The following is a 17,709-nucleotide window of genomic DNA, read 5'->3' on the forward strand; positions in this document are numbered from 1 at the left end:
GCGCACAAAGTGGGGCTGAGTGCAACGCAGGTTGGTCATCAGCTTATTCAGATTCTCCTGCAGATGCAACACATACAGACCATGACCAGGGGCACCGAGTGTAACCTTCTCTATGACATTTTAAAAATCTTTTCTGTCCAGAATTACCAGGTTCTAATGTTTCCAGGTGTATTTTTTACTATTACTAACTGTACAACAGTACAACTGCTTCACTACTGTATTATATGATTTTATTGCTCTATTTTATTGCACTGGCCAATAGAAATGTTTGAACTTAGATGTCATTGCACAATATAAAAGTTTTATGGGTGATTAGAGGTAAAACACAGTAACAATTGTTTGTGTATCCTCCCAGCTGCACAGACAGAGGCAGATGTGTGTGAGGAGACTGGTAGGCTGGGAGGCTGTGTGTGATGTGGTGTCCTGAGATGCTTGGAGCAGTGGAGCCAGCACAGACTTAAAGTGATGTTCATTTGATCAATGCCCTAAACATCACTGCAAGTCTTAACTGCCTCCCTCTCGTCTACAGAAGGACATTCACCAAAGGGCAGCCGTTTTTTAAGTGTGGCATGTTTCACAGTGTCAATACCATACAAAGTACACTTTTACTGGTCCTTCACAGTTAAAAACAGACAATATAAAGCTCTGCCATATTGTAAGGCAACATTTTCAGGCTACACTGCCAAGGCAGATACCATCACAGTGACACAAAGTCCAGCTGGCGTGTCGTTTTTGGCCGTGACCCTCAAAGGCGTTGAGGCTGTGTTGTGTCTGTCAGTAATGCTGCCTGGTTATGTTGCCTAAAAGGTTACCCTGTGTATCATTAGCCAAATTCCTCTTTGCGGCAGCTGATCGGCACAGGGCTAAACACTCTAAGGGCTCAGGCGGTTTCTTTCCACTACAGTGAGTTACACTATAAATAATTTGTAAAAATCCCCCTACAATAAAATTATCCCCTCTTCCAACAGTGTTGGTAGGCTCCCTCGTGCAACTGTAACTTAAAATACGAAACACGTGATGCCGTAAATGTCAGCCGGTCAGGCGATTCGCGGCGAACAGGATGGGACAGGGCAAAGTGACCACCCCGGGCAAACAGTATGACATCATCCTCACCTTATGGAGACTGTCTGGAAAGAGGCCGCCTTCTTCCTCTTCTCTTTGGCGCCAGGTTTGGGATCAGAGGCTGGAGTGGAGGATCATGTTACAGATAGACTTAGAATACACAATGCCACAGCCTTTCAAATTTGAAGCGCTGTAAAGAGGCGAAGTACACATTGGCAGAAAGACCTTTAGAATCCACTTTTTAAGTGTGGAACAATGAAGAATGTGAATGATATTTATGTAGGGGGTGGATTGCCCTAACGTGGGACATTTTTTGTTTTTTTCGGTCTTCTGTAGTAGGCTATTAGGCTATGATGTGAGGGCAACACAATAAATCCACATCCAGTTTTGATCACAGGACCCTACAGCTTTGCCTTTCCCATGGTTTCACTGACATTCATTAGCTTGGGAAAGAGCCACACCCACTGGAGCTTAGGTGTCCCACATTAGGCAGTGTCCCACATTAGGACAATTTAGTATAAGCTATGTAGAGTGGACAGCGCTGTTACCTGTGTCGGAGCTGATGTAGTTCTCATAGAGAGCAGCCAGTAGTTTGTTGGAGGACTTCTGAAAGCAGGCCACCACTGTTTCATTCAGAGGGTCCTTGTTTTTGTCCAGCCAGCCAGCAAGGTTATAAGGCACCTGGCAAGTCAAATACAGAGATGCATAAGAGACCATGCACACACATGCTAAAAAAGATGACAAATAAATGAGGAAAAATCATAAGGAAAGACAAAGAGACTGTCGGAAATTATCTAAACGGTCATTTTTTATCAACGGTCAAATTATCTAAACGGTCATCATAAACATTGTGTATGAGTGATCATTATGGTTGGTATTATGGTATTTATATATAATTGCATACTGAGAGATGCTGAGGTATCTCAAAAATACCTTTTCCAAATGGTACTCCTTGACAAAAAAACTGTTCATTATAGTTAAAAATACTTGTCAAAGAAACCTCTTCTAATAACTTAAAATGAGAGAACAATAATGGTGAAGGGTTCTTTAGGAATACAGGTCTCAAGATGATGAGTAATGTTGCTTGGCAACCACATAAACAGTTCCATGTGGTCTGGTTGGATGATTGTGATCATTTGCAAAATGATCAAAAAAATGATGCCCAATTTCAATGGGAACCTACCAAAACAACAATACTCAGTAACAATACTCAGCAACATTGCCCAGCTCAAAAGGTTGCTCAATCAGCTTCCGAACTGTATCTGTCTTCCATTGGAATTACACTCATGATAGCTGCTAACGCTGTGTTCGCCAAGATAAGCTACAGATGGCTATGGTAGAGTAGAGTCAGCCTACCACTCCGGCGTAGTGCATTATCTCGAACTGGGCCTCGAATTTGCGCTTCTTATCCGGCCGCGGCTTCTGGAAGTTGGGCGATTTGCCAATGTGGTTGTCGTACAGCTTGGCTTTGAAGCTGCCGTCCGTGGCATTTGGGAACATGCATTCCTCTTCGAGGATGGAAAGGATTCCCAGGGGCTGAGATAAAACAATAAAAGTACATTGAAAATGCAATCAAATATATCCAGCTTCCAAGTTTCATTACATTCATGTGCTGCAATGATACAATTGACTAAGCCTTACACAGACCTACAATAGTCTACAGATCTAGAAAACTTAGAATCCAACTGCTATCTTTGATAACTACCATAAAAATCTGATATTGGCACAATCAATGATGAGTTAAACCTCTGCACACCTTTTCCATGAGGTCAATGCAGGCTTGGAGGTCCAGCCCAAAATCAATGAAAGTCCATTCGATCCCTTCTCTCTTGTACTCCTCCTGCTCCAGGATAAACATGTGGTGGTTGAAAAACTGTTGCAGTTTCTCATTGGTGAAGTTGATGCACAGCTGCTCAAAGCTGTTCAGCTTAAGGAAGAGAAAAAAAATAACATTAGACAGCTGATGGTGTCAAGTAAAATCTGTAAAAAAAAAAAAAAAAAAGCTGTCAAATGCCTCCATTACAGTACATCTACTTACTTCAAAGATCTCGAAGCCTGCGATGTCGAGGACGCCGATGAAGAACTGCCGAGGCAGGACAGTGTAGAGGGTCTTGTTGATACGCCCCACCAGCCATTTGCGACAACATGCGGTCGTACGTAGCTTTGGCCAATGCTCCCACTGCATAGTTAACCTACACCGCCCACACCCCCCCACACACGCACACACACACATAGAGACACAAAGGAAACAAACACACACACACAGAGCACAGAGAGGCACAGCTGTCATTCTTGAACGCACATACTGTTGCCTGGATACCAGGCTGAATCCACAGGGCGCTCAGTGCCTCCATATTGATCGGCAGGACAAATAAATCAATGCTCTTTTTGTTTGTGTTTTTATCAATGAAAAGGGGAAGAAAGAAAAATGAACATTACAATTATCTAAACTGTTGTACAATTGTTTTCTTTCTTTATTTCTTTCTTTCTTTCTTTCTTTCTCTCTCTCTTTTTTCAGAGAGGGGTCCTGTGCATTGCTACTGTGTGTGTGTGTGTGTGTGTGTGTGTGTGTGTGTGTGTGTTGTCTGTTTGAGTGTTCTAGATGAGACTCACCTGTTCCACATTTTGTCCCTTCACCACGTACTCATTCCCCACCTTCACTCTGGGGTGCAGCAGGCCCTTAATGAGGTCAGCAGAGCTCACGCCCATCAGGTAGGAGGCCTTATCAGCACCTGATCAGAACACGCACACACACACACATGTGATTACTATAATTACTAAAATCTGAGGAAGCATCCTTTTACTACAATAATACCATAGCTAATCATATCAATCTTCCATCTTCCATTTCATATTACGGTACTCTAAATGTGATGACTGATATATTCTATTGTTCTGTACTGCACATGATGTAGAACCACTATGATTCCAGCATAGAATTATGAGGGGACATACATACTATTGTGCCCACTGGCTTTTGGTACAACTTGGAACTTCTGGGTTTGAAGTTAATTTAGGAATTGGAAACAAGATGACAAAAGACGGAAAATCTTAGAATGAAGTCCTCAGTATGAGATCCAACCCACTTTCAGTGCCGTCGGCCTCAGCCTGCTCCTCCCTCTGCCTCTGCTTGAACTTCATGTTGCCAAAGTGCATGATGGCCCCCACGATCTTGTAGCAGCCATATTTCTCATCTGGACTGAAACCCAAGATGTCCATGGCATGCTGGCCAACACACAAAAACAAACATTCAGAGGGAGGACATATTACCAGGTCACCAGAGGTGTTTCAGAAGCGGTTTTGTGTCATGCACTGTGTTCACAGATTGTGCTAACTGATTGTGCTATTTTTAAGTCCTGCATGTTGTAGTATAGGGAAAAGTGTAGGCTGCTTTTATTCATTTCACAGTATAAAGAAACAAGTACAACATTGATGACAGACAGCCCAGGTCAATGAAACTGCCACACAGTTAGCCAGAAAGTCATATCGCCCCACAGAGGATGGCACTGGTATTACGACAGACTTTGGTCATTGCCATGGCTTACGTGAGACGAGTACAAGACTTAATGCCAGCGGGTTGGTGCCTGCTGTCACTGTTGTTATCGTTAGCAACAGTGATTTCGCGGTCACTTACGTCTGTAGCCATGAGCTCCTGTCCATCATCCATGCTCTCTATCGTGATCACTCCTTGGGAGCAGAAATGGTAGTCGAAAGGGTTGGAGGAGACCAGAAGCATGTCTGCAACATAAACAAATTTGGGGAGATGGAAAAGTACTTTAGACTCACAGGAGAGGTAATGAACTGGAAAATTAAAAACTAAGATTGCTATTTCAGGCTTGGTGACAAAAACATTTCCGATAACTGAAGCTCATTTGCACTGAGGAAAAGCTTCTAGCCACAATCTATCGACATCTTGAACGAGGACTGTTGTCCTTGTCTGGACCAAATGGCATGATAGTGATACTTCACTACAGTATTTTTATATTCTATTCTCTACTTCCTTTACTATATATATCTTTGCCGTAGTGTGCACTGCACAGTCATTGGAATCAGACTAAATACTAAAAGACTATATATTTCATTGCATTTTGATATTGTACCTTGTATATGTGACAAATAAAATTTGATTTGATTTGATTTGCATCATAATTGTGGTAGAAATTTGTTCATTATCGTCTGCACAAATTTCTACCACAATTATATCAATGGCATATCCTGTATAAAATGTTGTGCTCAACATGATACATGAGAGTACAAGAGGACAAGAAATTAAGAGTTCAGCAAAACCCTCTAAACGCCACCTCTGTCAAACATAAGAATGGTGAGTGAATGCTCTCCACACATAGTATACGTTAATCATTTATATTGTATAATTTATACATTAATCAAATAATTTCGCTCTCTTACTGGTCTGAAATATCGATTTGTAGGGCAAAAACCTATAGGAGCCTGATAAAAAAGATGCTCATTTAAAAGAAAAGTGGCCAGATGGATTTAGAGGGTTTTGCATTTGAACTCTTCAGATGTCAATAAATGTTCTCTCTAACGAGAGACGTTGACTGTTACCTAGGAGCTCTGGCTTCTTCTGAGACATGATCTGGTAGTAGATATGGTAACTTCTTTCTCTAGGCTGCTGAAATATCACTCTGGATTTTTCCAGAAGATCTGAAAACAAGGTAAAGGGTATTTTATATGTGCATTAATTAATGGAAGTACCACTGTAGCCAGTGTGCGCACCATTTTAACATGCACTGGTAACAATATGACATATGGTGCTGGCATTTTAAGCAAATATAAGTCTATGAGTATGATGTTATAACTCACAGATATCAATGTCAGCAGAGGCTAGTTTTCCTGTGTGTCCAAAATGGATCCTTAAAAACTTTCCCTATAAAAGATGAAAACAATAATGTAACATATTTAAAACATACATCTGTATGGTACATCCCACCATTCTAACACAACATATGAGTTGTTAGAGAGACAGTTACAATTGTCATGTCCTCTTCTCATTTAATTCTGCCGTTTAAAATCTCAGATATTTTTCCTCTAATCAAATTGTGTTGAAAACTCATAAGACTCTTTCAACTTCTACAATAATGTCCAGCAAAATATTCTACTCACAAAGCGGGAGGAGTTGTCAGTCTTGGCATTACCGAAGGCCTCCATGGCAGGGTTGGCCTCTATAATTTGATCCTCTAGGGTGCCCTAACAGGAAACATCATCAGAGGGTTAGTTTTCAGACAGATATTCATCAAGATGTATCTCCAAAGGTAAATTCTCTGAACTGAAGTTTTGTATTACTTTGCATTGATTCACTTTGTATTTGGTTGTTGTGAAGCTGTGTATTACATAGTTACTGTATATTCAAAATGTTTTTTTTTTAGTTGCTAATGAACTCACCCCAGTTTTGGTAGCAGGACCTTGACCCTGAAAAGGGATGAGAAAGGTTTGTTAGTAGACCTATAACAGCAATGAGGGCAAGGTTTCCTGAAATGTTCTTAATGCTACAATGTTCTTTAGTTTTAGGCCTACCTTTTATAGTTAAAAAACAAAAAAATGTATGTTAATGGCGAGACATATTCCTTCCTTGCACTTACTGCCAAGGAAGACATACATAGGCTATGTGTTGCATTGCATGTTGTGCCTGATTGTAATTTCAAAAAAAGGGAAAAAAATAATTGCTTATTAAATGTCGACATGGATATCCTTGCTGCTATGATCACTTGCGCTGTCATGCCCATCAAACAAATCTGACACCTGCTCAAAAAGTGAATGTCAATAATGGATGCCAGAAACATGGATTTAGCCTCTTAAGGCAAGGTAGGCCTATACGTAACATAGCAAAAAAGACTCTTAAGAGATAGTTCAGGAAACACGCCTAGAGAAGCAAACTATTAAGTAAGGTATAGGCCTAATTTTGTAAAGATTAAGAGACAACGTTATCAGGAAACGTGACCCAGAACACCAACAACAATACTCTGAATTTGAATGGTTTCCACACTGAACTGAAGACCAGCCTGACCAGTCCCACTCTGGGAATCAAAAATTCCCAACCTCTGTATCAGAACTTCTGATGTTTTTTTGTAGTTGTTCACATTTGAAATCACATGGACTGGCCATTACTTGTTTCAGTTCAACAGCTTACCAGAACAAGGGTACAAATCTACCCAACAAATCTTTGTTAGTGAACATCAATCAGATAAGCAAAAATGGGTCCTGGAGGTAGTAAAAATGTTTGGAAAAAAATTCATTAAAGACGGCTGGTAAAACTGAGAGGTTAATACCAACACTGTAAAAAAGGAGAAGAGCTTTGTGGGAATGAAAAAAGATGGAGGACAAAAATATTCTCAAGAAAAGAAAAAAGAAAAAAGTAAGTGAACATGAGGAAAGATTTTCCAGCATGGGACCGGAAGGAAGAATGGAATTTTGTCCCAGTCTAGGATGAAGGTTTATCAAAAGGTGTCTCACTCTCAAAAGGAACCACACAAAAAATATGGGGAGAAAAAATAAAATGGGGGGAAAAATCAAAATCCCAAAACACGGATAGCGTTTAGCCTTACTCCTGTTTTAGCTGCCGCTTCCCCCAGAGCTGCTATTATGGCAAAATACTGAATTACACGTTTCGTGTTCACAGTTTTGCCAGCACCGGATTCTCCGCTGGGAGTAGTCAAAAATTAGTTTAGGACAAATGGACAAAAATGTCATGCCATACAAAAAAATCCCAAGACTGCAAAATTATGCATTTTCGTACATAAAGATGGAAAAAATGTCCCAATTAAATGTAAATGTCAATTAATGCAAAAGTATTGCTGAGGTCTAACTGTATTGAGTAGGCCTAGTATATTTAGCAACGGCTTATGCAAGTGATCATATCAATTTAATTTCTGTAACATTATTAATGTTGGTGGCTATTGTGATATTGTTGTACACTTACGTGATAAGCATGGACTGGTTCTCACGATCTGTGTGGACAAAACAAATGCATAGCTATTAATATTTTGCAACAAAGATTGATGTTTTAAAATACAAAAAGTAATGGTGTCTGTTATTTTTTCAATAACAACATTAAACAAGATAATGGGAAAAAGTAAAGAAAGTCCTACGTACTGCACAACGTGATGGTAGGCATTGTCAGCAATGGAGTAGGTATGCGGTGGGGCCTCCGAGCGGCGCTTGCCCTTGTAGGCAGCCACCACGGGGGCCGTGTAGACCGGGAGCCACTTGTAGGGGTTCACCGTCACACAGAACAGCCCGGAGTACGTCTACAAAGACAGCAACATTACTCAAGACGGAGATCTCTCCACTTCGTTGACAGACAAAAATCCAAATTCCCTCGTCACATCTTGGCGGTCAGCATCGCTATTTGTGAGCAAATTTGGAGGATGCAGCCTGTCACTCACATATATCATCCAGTTGCTGTAGCGCTTCCGCAGGTTAAACAAAACAGAAGCTTCGTTCAGGTGGGTCAGCATAGCCATCCTCAATCATATCGAATTTGGGAGGATTAATTTGCTGGATGTCATCCTCCTTCACGGTAAGGGTCTGCACGTGTGGAGGGAAAGACTATTTGAACTGATTGCAGAAAATGCAGTGACATTAATCAATCGCGTAGCCTACTTTTGTGCGACAAAGTGATTTAAGTCATTTTAAAAGTGCTTTAAGTTTTCCATGTATCACCCCACCAAACAACAACGCCAATGACCATTGAAAACAACTCGTTTACGGCTATTGCATCCGATAATATACTAACCTTTCCATCATTTGTCTCAACGATGACTTTGTCACCTTTGATATCTTTGATTTCAATTTCAATATATGCCTCCTTCTCGTCCGGGATCCAGGCACGCTTCTTACCTGTCACAGTAGCACAATAGTTAACATGTGTGTCCGCGCTGCTCTCAACACGAGAGAAAATATATATCTCGTAACAGCGACTCATAATCCATGCCTTGCATTATACAATGACAGTCCAACGTTGTAAAGGACGAGTTAGCTACATCACATCATAAGAACAAAACAAGATCAAAATGTTCTACAATACCATCGAATGCCACCGTTTGTGCTCCCAGTAACTCGAGATCCGACTTGCGCAGAAAGGGCGCTGCCTCTCCAAACTCCTCCATGTCCAATAAGCGGGACATGTTGGTGCCTCCAAAGTCCTGCTACACTTCTAAGGTCAATTGGATAAAAGTTTCCACAAACCTGAACAGAGAGAGTAAAATTAACATTTACTCGCAATTCAACGTTAAACCCTTTTCTTATTTATTTCCTCCAAAAGTTGTAAAGAAAAAAACATTCACAATATCAGTTGTACACCTGTCACATATTATTTTATGTTTGACTAATTCAATCCTCAACAAATATATGAGTAGAGTTTCTTTTTTTATTTGTAAGTCTAGATTATGAATTCCTTCCAATTTTGTTAATAAACTGAAAGAAATGTGTATGGCACTGCCACTACGCACGGATGGACTAACCTATGCAAGCGCTGAAAGGCTAGAGAGAGCGCAAGCTGTATGGGCCCTATTTATTGTCTCCATCAAGGTCACGCTTTGGGAAGATATGTCAAACATTATCATGTGTCGCCTCCTCTGCCGCCCATTGGTGGGCAGCGTGTGTCTCAATTGACACAAAAGGCAAGCTGCATTTCAACTTTGCGCAAAGCACACAGCCAGTTATTTTTGTACCGGGAAGGCGTGATTTAGGGTAAGTCGGAAGGGGTGGAGGGCGGTGCAAACCAAAGGGGGTGTTTGTGTTTATAGTGTTATTGTCAACTGTGGAACCACTATCGAGTTCGCAACTGGCCAGGTTATGCACGCGTAATTGCCTGGATAAATTGAATCGCGAGCTTGTAAGTTTTCCCTCTGGACAGAGCTGTCAAGGCTGGTAACTACGAGAAGTGAGGGTCAGCCATTCTTCAAGGTGTGAATGAGATCACTGCTCATATCTACTTACCATTGCTATATATCTGATTTGCCATTTCTGCGTGGCATTCCCTGGGCCCATTTATTTCATTATAGAGTCGTTGACACCTGGTGTTACACTCTCTTCAGTTGATGGTCCAAGTACAGTCTGAGGAAAGCTGAGACTCCTCTATAGACCTTCTCCTGGAGGCCAACAACAATTCACAAGTATTCAATTAATAAAATACACATGTGTAGCCTCACCCATCTCTCTCCCTCTAATGGCTTGTTCACAGCTTCTTTTGTTGTTGACGCCAACAGGGGGGCTGCCATTGTATACCACTACAGAAGTTGTAGCCATAGGAGATATTATTTCAGCACCCTCGGTGCTCAACACTAGACACGATGCTTAACATAAGCCATCATATTTGGCCTGTTTTGTGAAGCAGCCATTGCTGGTTAGGAATTATTTGGATGCTTGAAGTCTTATGACAGACACAGAAGAAAAAGTTCAAATTATTTTAATAGAATACTTTAACATAGGGTAAGGGTTATTTGCTTAGTTTTAAAACAGATGAAGGCCATGGACGTAGAGGGAAGGATATAAGGGAATGTCAAAAATTTTGTTCCAAAAAAAGATTCTGCCTACCCTAACAGTTGGAACCTGTTAATTGCCCCCGCCCTTTAAGTACAGTAGAAGCATTCTGTGAACTGAGACATTCCACAGCACTCCAAGCATCTGTCAGCTAGAAACGGCTTCTGACACTCTGAGCTTTGAGGAAGATGTAACATCACTAACCTTTACTATTCTAATGATGTTTGGTCTTAAGGTAATCTAAATAATATGCTAAAACTGGCAAATGAGGCAAAACAAAGCACAGTGCAGAACCTGATGTTCATATTTGCATCTAACATCTTCTTCTCCCAGTAGAATTTTAGGTATGGTCAGCAATTCAAGGACTGAACTAATCAAAAAACCACCCGTACCCTTTAAAGTAACTTCAGTGGACCTCTTGTCCTCTCCTGACCAAATCCGAATGGCATTTATCCGAATCCGAGTTCAGAAAGTGACCCCTGCCGCAGTCTCCCTGGAACTTTCCAGCTGAAGCATTAAATTAAGACCGTGGTAACGAGAGGACTCTATCAAGCCTGTCCTCGGGGAGCTCGCCAGGGCCCATTTGTTCGGCGGTGTCTGTTCTGTAATTCTGCATGTGCACGCAGGAGGAGAGGGACTCTTTTTACACTCTGCTCCCCGAGGGGTTTGACCTTGAGCTATGTGTGCCCTTGTATGCTGAAGGGGGAGGGGGGGTTGGGGGGGGGGGGGGCAAAGAGAGAGATGTGGAAAAGGGGAGGGTAGCGGTTCATAGTGTCCTGAAATAGACAAAGAATACACCCCTCATCACGAGCGGCAATCCAGCCGGCCAGTGCCACCACCAGCAGCAGTGGCGCTAGCCCGTCCAGTCGGGCCAGAGGCGTCCAGTCGTGCCCAGGCCTCAGCGTTTGGCAGCTGAGATTAGTCTGCTGATGACAGCGTCTATTGTTAACGTGAGGGAATGTATACTAACTACTCTACCTAGGCTGGCCTTGCTCCTGTGTAACCTGTTGCATCACCCACAGCTTTTGTGTGGAGTTGTCCTTCGAATTTGGAAGACCGTTCCGATGCTTGTTCCTAAATAAATTGACGTCATGCTTTCTCCAAGATGCTTTTGTGATGATGATGAATATCATATTATTTTCCACCCGGTTTGGAGAAACCCAAGCGTGGCTGAGCGTTTACATTTCAGCTCAGCCAAGTCTCTTGTTTATCACAGACTGACAAACACTGGAATCAACCTGCAAACCCCAAAGAAGTTCACTGAAATAAAGTGGCAAAATCTGAACATAGGTGCACAGGAACAGCTGTGTGAACAAACTAACTAGAACTAATTCATGTTTGGCTTGGATGGAGAGGGCCATTCTGTTCGACAAGCCTAGCAGCTCTAATCATTGCTGTTTGGAGCGCCTATCTGCTGCCAAACGGTGAGGTGTGGGGCTGATTGCTGAAACGTTCCCCAGCACTGGGGCAGATATAGCAGGCCCGTCTGCAGCTATTCTGGGCGCGGGGGGCTCTTCAAGTGAAAGGTGGCTGGGTAGTGTAGCCCTGCACTCCCAATGCGCCACAGGCTCACATGCCGATAAAGCACGAGACGGAATGGATACTGAAGTCCTGCATGTGTGTATGTGAAGGAGTGAGTATAAGTGTGTGTGTGTTTGTTTGAGTGTGTGTGTGTGTGTGTGTGTGTGTGTCTGTGTGTGTCTGTGTGTGTGCATTTCCCCCTCTGCATCGACATCTGTGACCTTACGACTCCACATCTACATTTGTGTGCTTGAGTAGGGAGTTTGATTGAATGCAGTTATCTGGAGATTGCCCCTATCAGACACTGAATGAATTGAGCAGTTCTATTTTCAAAAGTAATCAGTTACTATAAACTGTTACATTTTGTTTGTATTTGTTTTTGTGTCTGTGTTGTATATCAAATGTTTTAGTGGTTTCGATTGTACCTGTGAAACATCATTTACACTGCCCTCAATCCCTTCTCTCTCTCTCTCTCACTCTCTCTCTGTAACCTTTATTTGTTATCCTTAGACAGCTGAGTTTTGCCACCCTTTCTTTGAGAGATTTGTATGGTTGCGTTTTTCCATTAGAAGAGACAACAACATCTAATTTCTGATGTGAACTTCTCAAATGAACTCCATGTCCCACAGCGTACAAGCGAGTTTATTCAGTTCTGCATTTCTTACTGCATTTGATTTCACACCACAGTCTATTGTAGTCTGGTTTGAATGAAAGTGCCTGCTTGATAACCCCAGTGAAATACTCTTGAAGGCTGTTCTGCTGGTTCTGTTTTTTGACCACAAATGTTGATTTTTAGTGATTTTGTTTTTGACAGTAAATAGGCTTGGTTGCTGATTGGCCGCTATGTGAAATCACCTACCTATCACTAGGAACTTAACATCTCTCTAGTGTATATTTGAAATATGACAGAACAACAGTCTAGCACAGGTCTGTATTTTCAAGCTGATCCTATTCTACATTACAGCAGCCCCTTATGAAACTGATCTGACCCCCATCTAGACTCGCACACAAACACTAGAACAGGGCCCAATCTGATCCTGCATCAGCCACTATCTGCACCAATCAGGCACTATCTGCTTTCCCAGGATGGTGTGCTGACCAAGAACAAGGTCCCACAAAAGTGGTATGGAGCATGCAGACAAACTGGGATTCCGGGAATCAAAGCTTGGATCGCTGTTAGGGGTAACAGTTGTTTTAGTTCATCGTGCACCACATGCCAAAAGGCTTAGACTCAGAGGTGCAGGCACACACATCCGCTCACTCACACACACACACACAAACACACACACACACACAATTTTCACCCCAGTCCACAAGCACACTCTCAGACAATTACACACCTAAGACCTGCTAATTCAGAATATCTTCATGGACTAGATGTGGTAATCAGCCAAAACAATGCCAGAGGGACCTCTGTCATTTCTGGATTTGAAAAATACAACTTAGGTGACATCATTAGGTATGCTCTGCCAGGCCACCCAGTGTATGAATTCTTCATGAATAACTTAACAGTCGGAGAGCACAAACCCTTTCAGCCACTGCATCAGCCCGAGCAGGACATCTATGTGCGGAGAGAAAGACAACACGTCTATCGGACGCCAGATAATGGCTTGGACCGTTCATCCAGTGCTCACTTTCGTGCTAGCATTAACGGTAAAACTCAGTTGCGCTGCGCCCTCGACCCAATCAGTCAAGCAAACGCTCAAGGGTATTATTAACCCCGTGGACCGAAACAATACTCTGTCTTTCATTGTGTTAAATCCATGAGCGCACCGGCGCTCAGCGCGAGAGTACATTCAGCTGCCATTCTATTTTGGCCGCTGGGCTGGACATACCTCCAGCATGCCATGCCATCCACCACGGCGGGCGCGTGGCCTTATCTAAACGAACGCAGACAACCCGTCGCGCGGAGGATAACGGGAAAGACTCCTTTTTCAGCTCATTACGCGCTAGGGCAGAAGAGCACTGCTAACCAGGTCTCTAACACCAGCTGCAGCCGAAGGCCGAGAGATTAATCTGTCAGGTTCAACGGTTTTAATCTTTGTCGAAGTAGGAAGACATTGTGTTCTTTCGTGTTTCATCATAAAGTCATGTGATGTTAAGCCTATGTGATAGCCTACTTAGGCTGACTTTATGTCCGTTCATAGTAGTGTAGCACTAACGCAATAGAGTGGTGGAGACGAGTTGACAGCTAAGATCTATTGGCTTTAAGGGCATAAACCGTGGTGAATGACAACCAAATGTTGTCTGAGGTTTAGCCGTGGTGAACCCGCTGACAAGACGGGGGCATACAATCCTTAGGGTTGAAGCTGCCATCGCTTGTCCATTGTGAAGCATGACGTGTCATAAGCCCTTAACAATTTACTACCTTCTTATATGTCCTAAACAAAGTGTGTGAGACTTGTAAATGGTAATTGTGGGAAGTCCCTTTTAAAGAGGTGGTAAGCCTCTTTTGTTGAATGCTTTCCAACACAGAGTGACATGGGCCTAATGACTGGGTGTCGATGTCTTTGGAGAGACAAGGGGAGCATACCTGCTCTGCTTCACTGAGCCAACTCAGTGCCATCATGTTGTCTTTAGTAACCCTCACAGGCATAGGTCAGCTGCTGGATATGCTGATAGCATTGAAAAGTATTCTGATGGCCTACTCTCAGCCCTGCAAAACCGAGGGCATCTCACTGAGCCACATACCCTGCTGGCCTGAAGCAAGACTTTTGAAACTGAGTGTTAGCATTCAACAGCTATTTGATAAGCAGACACACAAAAGTTAATTCCTTCAGTTGATCCATGCTTATAGGTTGTCAAAGCCGTTGAAGTCCTTGCAGGATTACACCATATTTGTATAATGAAAAAATAGGAGGAAAAGCTCAACTCTGTCCTTGTTACGGTCCTACATACACACACACACACACACACACACACACACACACACACACACACACACACACACACACACACAGACAGACACACACTCAAACACAAACACACACACACTCAAATACTATATCCTCTTTTTCCCAACCCCACACATTACCACTCTGCTGCCACACCCTCCCATGGGGTCACACACACCTGTCCCCCCACCACGGCAACTGCTCGAACACACACACACACACACATACGCTTAAAAGCACACACACTGACACTCCAGTCAAATGGGCAGATGGCGATATCCCTTTCAAAGTGCTGCCCCTACACCCTGTGCTCTTTACGTACTCTATTAATGATCCCTTATTAAATCATAATTAATTGTTTATATTAATTCCGTTCATCCTCCCATGACGGGATTGTGTCTCATCTGATATATGCCCACCCACAGTGGACACACACATACTGTCATTTCATCTCCTCGTGATCTGCCTGTCACACAATCCTGTGCCAGTTTTATTTACCTCCGATAGAACAGAAACACAAATGCTGTTAGTTCCCTTCATTTAGAGTGCTGGGTTCATTGGTTTCACTCAAGTTAAAACAACATTTACATCTCCCATTTGAGATGTCTTGTATTTAAACTAACACTGTCAGTTGAGATTGTTTAAAAGAATCAGAGATCAAAACAAAAATAGTTTTGCAGAGAAATAGAAAAATAATTTTATGCAAAGATGGGGTGTGGTGAAATGCCAAATGAAAAGCCCTCTCTTTCGACTCCTCTCCCATTCCTTCTCTCCCCCCCCCCCCCTCTCCCCTGCTTCTCCCTGACACCCGCATTGTGGTCTGCTGGTGTGATGGTCCAGGCATCTTGTGCTGGCCCACCTCTCGGCCAGCTGCCAGCCACTTGAGCCGTGGGTGGCTCTGGCTCTCCGTTTCTCCTGCTGCTAATGCGGGTGACCTCCACACGGACGAGGTGCAAAAGAGAAAACCAAATGCCTCCAGCTCGCCTGGACCTCCCGGCAAACTGACCTCAGTCACGGAGATCCGAGCAGTACATGCCGCTGCGAGATGTTTACACTTGTGTTGACAGTTTTCTCATATCCTTTTATGTTTGAGTCCCTTTTTTGTCTTTTTTGGGGGGTTGGGAGGGGATCTTCATACATGTTGGTATCACATTAGAGTATCTATAAAAGTAAGATTAGATAGCGATGGAAATGTTTGAATGTGGGGGCTTTACCTTAGGACTATTATGTCTGAAATAAGCCCTGAGGTAAAGTGGCCCTCAACTTTGTTGGGACCCACAACCTCCCATGGTCACCAAATAGTAGTGAAATAGTAAAAACTGGTCAGTGGTCTAAGGGGTTAGGCTGGCAATCATAAGATTGCTGGTTTGAGTCCCAGATGATGACTTTATGTTACACATCATCTGCATTGTCTCAGTTCACCCAGCTGTAAAATGGGTACCAGCTTCTGCTTCTGCTTCTGCTGGAGAGGGAGTTAAGTCTTTCAGAGACCAACGACCGTTGCAGGAAGTACGTCATAACAAAATTCTGCGATATCTCCCCGCGAGTCACATCAGCTGGTGTGTCTGGGGGCCTTTTTTTCTAGCTCCTCCCAGCTGACTGGCAGATCAGGTGGATAGTCAGGCGCAATCAATTATTTAATAAATAAATGTGAATTATGAATAATAAAAAAGCTGCTACCTAATGAGACTATTTTATTCCATAGAATAGCAAGTTTTTCCCGCTGTATTCTCCATAAACAGTAAAGTAAATTCACTTCCTTCACTAGTCTCACGTTTCTCGTCTCTTCTCTGAAAGACTCTAACCCCTACTGTTAGGGGGTTTTCATGTGATCCATTTGTCCATCGTGCTCGTCTTACGAGTAGTAAGTTGACCGAAGAAAAGGAAGTTACATAAAATTATGCCACGGCACGCCCCCATAAACTAGTCTGATGAGAAGCAATCATACACAAATCAAAGGACCCCCAGTTCAGATTGAACTGGTATCCAATCCACAGGGAGTTTACAACTCTCGTCCGCTTAGCACCACCGAAACCGGACATAAGCGCCGGCCCAATTGGCCGCCATGGCTAGGAAAGGATTAACAAACACAATAGTACAATATCATGCATAAAAACATAAACATAAAACATAAAAAAATATATAAATATACCTTTCATCCCTGCATTCTGGTACAAAAACCTGTCACCAGATAGACCCAAGAATAATGACCCACTATTTGAATACAGCCCCACAGCAGAACAAGACTCACACACATGTATTCACATACTACAGTCTTAATCTATGAGGTAAAAATTATAATGTCCGTTTACCTTATACTGAAGTGTCAGACCAGAAATCTTTGGGACTGTGCCAAGTCCTTATAGGCAAGTCCCCCCACTCGGCGGCCATCTTGGTAACACACTTTTGGCAGTGATTGGGCAGCTATTTTCCTATTCAAGTGAATTGGGAGGCCTATGTGTAGACTACTGCCATTTTGGCATTACACTTACTACCCAATGCATTTCTATGGAGGATTCTTTGTGCTGTGTCTGCTCATTAGAAAGTCTCTGACTGTATCCTGTGCAGAGGTTAGGTCATTAGCTGGAAGTTGTATGTCACCATCTGCTGGTGAACAATGAGAGTTAGAGGCTCTGAGGTGAAGAAGGGGCTGAGTTGTGCAGGAAAAGACAATTCTCTACCTGACTTCATACTTCTGAGAAATGTATTTCTGTTGCTGTTGTGGAGTCAA

The 17,709-nt window shown here is 42.7% G+C and overlaps 1 protein-coding gene across 1 annotated transcript in view; it reads right to left on the reverse strand.

The window, feature by feature from the left end:
• myh7ba (myosin, heavy chain 7B, cardiac muscle, beta a) overlaps positions 1-9,577 on the reverse strand; it is a 20,689-nt gene extending 11,112 nt beyond the window's left edge. Inside the window, 21 exon segments of the mRNA XM_076268691.1 lie at positions 1-118; positions 1,114-1,183; positions 1,611-1,743; positions 2,419-2,598; positions 2,819-2,989; positions 3,101-3,199; positions 3,201-3,254; positions 3,676-3,794; positions 4,149-4,287; positions 4,697-4,800; positions 5,629-5,727; positions 5,887-5,950; positions 6,187-6,270; positions 6,466-6,492; positions 7,626-7,722; positions 8,000-8,052; positions 8,178-8,327; positions 8,466-8,541; positions 8,543-8,607; positions 8,816-8,919; positions 9,107-9,577. The exon segment at positions 1-118 is cut by the window's left edge and continues 31 nt beyond it. Of these exon segments, the coding sequence (XP_076124806.1) occupies positions 1-118; positions 1,114-1,183; positions 1,611-1,743; positions 2,419-2,598; positions 2,819-2,989; positions 3,101-3,199; positions 3,201-3,254; positions 3,676-3,794; positions 4,149-4,287; positions 4,697-4,800; positions 5,629-5,727; positions 5,887-5,950; positions 6,187-6,270; positions 6,466-6,492; positions 7,626-7,722; positions 8,000-8,052; positions 8,178-8,327; positions 8,466-8,541; positions 8,543-8,607; positions 8,816-8,919; positions 9,107-9,206 (2,106 nt within the window). The 5' untranslated portion in view covers positions 9,207-9,577.
• Between the last annotated feature and the right edge of the window lie 8,132 nt (positions 9,578-17,709).

Source organism: Alosa pseudoharengus, unplaced genomic scaffold (assembly GCF_046254945.1).
Source record: "Alosa pseudoharengus isolate Yale_2024_CS ecotype anadromous, Long Island Sound unplaced genomic scaffold, YU_APseudo_1.1 YU_APseudo_1.1_scf_5, whole genome shotgun sequence".
NCBI classification, from domain to species: domain Eukaryota; kingdom Metazoa; phylum Chordata; class Actinopteri; order Clupeiformes; family Clupeidae; genus Alosa; species Alosa pseudoharengus.